General features: G+C 40.0%; 1 protein-coding gene across 4 annotated transcripts in view; it reads left to right on the forward strand.

Moving 5' to 3' along the window:
* Tmem50b (transmembrane protein 50B) overlaps positions 1-1329 on the forward strand; it is a 44975-nt gene that overhangs the window by 26718 nt on the left and 16928 nt on the right. For all 4 annotated transcript variants that reach the window (XM_023705603.1, XM_004645339.2, XM_023705602.1 and 1 more), the window contains exon 4: positions 1211-1278. In XM_023705603.1, coding sequence (XP_023561371.1) covers positions 1211-1278 — 68 coding nt within the window. The remainder of the gene's footprint in view (positions 1-1210; positions 1279-1329) is intronic.

Raw genomic sequence — 1329 nt, forward strand, 5'->3', positions numbered from 1 at the left:
TAAGTAGGTGCTTTAGACCACTGAGCCATCTCACCAGCCCTCTAAGCTCGTTTTTAAAAATTTTTTTTTTCTTCAGCTAGCACAGAAGAGATGATTTATTGTACTTGCTTTACACTCAGCCAAAAGCGAAAACAGAGTTCCTAAATGATTCCCCAAAAGCTCTGCTTGCACTGGGCCCACAGATTGCAGCATCCCACAGGCCTCTCAGAGTTCTCCTAAGTTCTTAAAAGTTTGGACTGGCTCCAGCAGAAGGTCCATACCTGCATGCTGGGGGTTAAGGCAGATCAGAGCTTATCAGAGTCCCACAGGCTGCCCGAAGCTCTTAAATGGCACCAGGAGAGCCTCTTTTTTTGGTCTTTTTCAGACAGGGCCTTGCTATGCAGGTCAGGCTGGCCTTGAACTTTGGAGCCCACTCTGGTCTCTTAACTCACAATAATCTTCCTACATCAGCCTCCCAAGTGTTGGGAGTATAGGCATGTGCTACCATGCCCAGATGTGCCTGCTTCCCCCCCCTCCTTTTTTTTTTTCAGAGAAAAAATTTTTTTTCAAAATGTTATTGATAAACAGATAGCAATGAGACAGTTTCAAATCAAATCGGAAGTACAGTTTCAACAAATAACACACTGCCTATATTCTTAATGGTTAATTGCTGTATAAGATGTGGACTTGAGATCCTATTTACAAACATCATTAGAACAAATCATTCTATTCATTAAGAGAATGCAACTATATATCTATCCTAACCACTTTGAATACACAGATAAAAAATAGACATTCATTGGTATACCCCATTTTTTCTAAGTTCCGTTATTGAATATTATAGGTCCCCTCCTTTTTTGAAACACAAATAAGTGTTAAATTTAGTCAGATACCTTTTTTTGGGTGGGCATTGAAACAAGGTCTTGTTATGTAGTTTAGGCTGGCCTTGAACTCACTAGCCCAAGCTGGCTTCCAACTCATGCAATTGTCCTGCCCCATCCTCCCAAGTGCTGGGGTTTCAGGTGGGTGGCAACATGCCCGGCTACAGAAATCTCTTAAAATAAGTATGTTTTCTGGGTGTAACTTAAGGGGAAAAGGGCTAATGTAATATTTCTGACAAAATTTTTAAAAAATATATGTTTAAATATTGACATCTAATGAAATAATATTTCCTTCTAAGTAAATATTTTAATAGCGTGAAAACTCATTGGATGATTTTGTTTTGTTCCAGGATAAATGCTGTGTCCAATGCACAGGTGAGAGGTGACAGCTATGAAACCGGCTGTCTAGGAAGAACAGGTAAAGGCATTGTGAACTGTGGATAGATACAGGCAAGGTAGGGCATACATA

Source organism: Octodon degus, unplaced genomic scaffold (assembly GCF_000260255.1).
Source record: "Octodon degus isolate 3935 unplaced genomic scaffold, OctDeg1.0 scaffold00225, whole genome shotgun sequence".
Taxonomy (NCBI): Eukaryota; Metazoa; Chordata; class Mammalia; order Rodentia; family Octodontidae; genus Octodon; species Octodon degus.